The sequence below is a fragment of the Mus pahari genome, chromosome 6 (assembly GCF_900095145.1).
Source record: "Mus pahari chromosome 6, PAHARI_EIJ_v1.1, whole genome shotgun sequence".
Lineage (NCBI taxonomy): Eukaryota > Metazoa > Chordata > Mammalia > Rodentia > Muridae > Mus > Mus pahari.
This window is the reverse complement of record NC_034595.1, coordinates 92,701,234-92,702,409: the sequence shown is the minus strand read 5'-3', so window position 1 is coordinate 92,702,409 and position 1,176 is coordinate 92,701,234. Positions and strand designations below refer to the sequence as shown.

Below are 1,176 nucleotides of genomic sequence, written 5' to 3'. Positions count from 1 at the left end.
AGCCCAGAGATGGCACCACCCACAAGGGGCCCTCCCCACTTGATCACTAATTGAGAAAATGCCTTACAGCTGGATCTCATGGAGGCATTTCCCCAACTGGAGCTCCTTTCTCTGTGATAACTCCAGCTGTGTCAAGTTGACACAAAGCTAGCCAGTACACTGACCTTGCCTCAGGATTGGTTATAGGACTCCTCTCTGATCTGTGCACAGATACTGCGTGGTTTTACTGACAGCCGAGACTAACAAAGTGAGCACACCCTTTGAAGCCTTCCTGTCATTTGCCCTGGCAAACACTCAAGACACGGTGCGGTTCGTGCATGTCTACAGCAACCGACAGCAGGAGTTTGCCAGCACATTGCTACCGGACATGGAAGCTTTCCAGGGGAAGTCAGGGGTGAGCCATGGGCCCCAGTCCCCATTCCCATTCCTCCTGTTGGGAGTGCTGAGTCCAGAGTCCAGACACCTGCAAACCTGAGACCTGGGGGACCCTTATTCAGACCATTACCTACCAAGTTTGCATCCCCCGTGTGGGCTCCAGACCTCCTGGAAGGCCTTTTCCTCCACTCTGATCCCATCCCAGCTAAACCCTCTCCGCCACTTTCCATGAGGGGAGGTTGAGATGGGTCAGCCTTTTCCAGCAGCTTTTCTTGGGGACAGCTTAGTGGTATAGAACTCAAGAGGCCCATTCTCCCAATCTCAGGCCACTGGTGACATGCTCAGAAACCTCTTCCTTCCTCGTGTTCTTTGCCTGTGCCACTTCCCCACCCCCACCCCCACCCCCACCCCACCCCCAAGTGCCTGGGGTTCTTCTTTTGGAGTCAAGATTGTAGTTTGGTGATAAGAGTGCTTGCCCTAAAAACACGAGGCCCTCGGTTTCATCCTTAGCGCACAGAAAGGAAGAAAAAGACCTACAGTCTCATTCAGTTATCATGAAAAAGCTCTCTGCAAAGCAAAGGCACTTTAATTGGAACATTAAGTCAAAAGCTGGTACACAAAATCTATGGGAAGAAAAAGAGAATTTTGACAGAAGCTTTGGAATGTCGCCATAAAAGCAATTACTTCTTCTATTTTTTACAATTTTTTTAAAGATTTATTTATTTATTATATGTAAGTACACTGTAGCTGTCTTCAGACACTCCAGAAGAGGGCGTCAGATCTTGTTACGGATGGTTATGA

General features: G+C 49.0%; 1 protein-coding gene across 1 annotated transcript in view; it reads left to right on the top strand.

Moving 5' to 3' along the window:
• Dnajc16 (DnaJ heat shock protein family (Hsp40) member C16) overlaps window positions 1–1,176 on the top strand; it is a 32,978-nt gene that overhangs the window by 24,110 nt on the left and 7,692 nt on the right. The window contains exon 9 of the mRNA XM_021199942.1: window positions 211–394. Within this exon, the coding sequence (XP_021055601.1) occupies window positions 211–394 (184 nt within the window). The remainder of the gene's footprint in view (window positions 1–210; window positions 395–1,176) is intronic.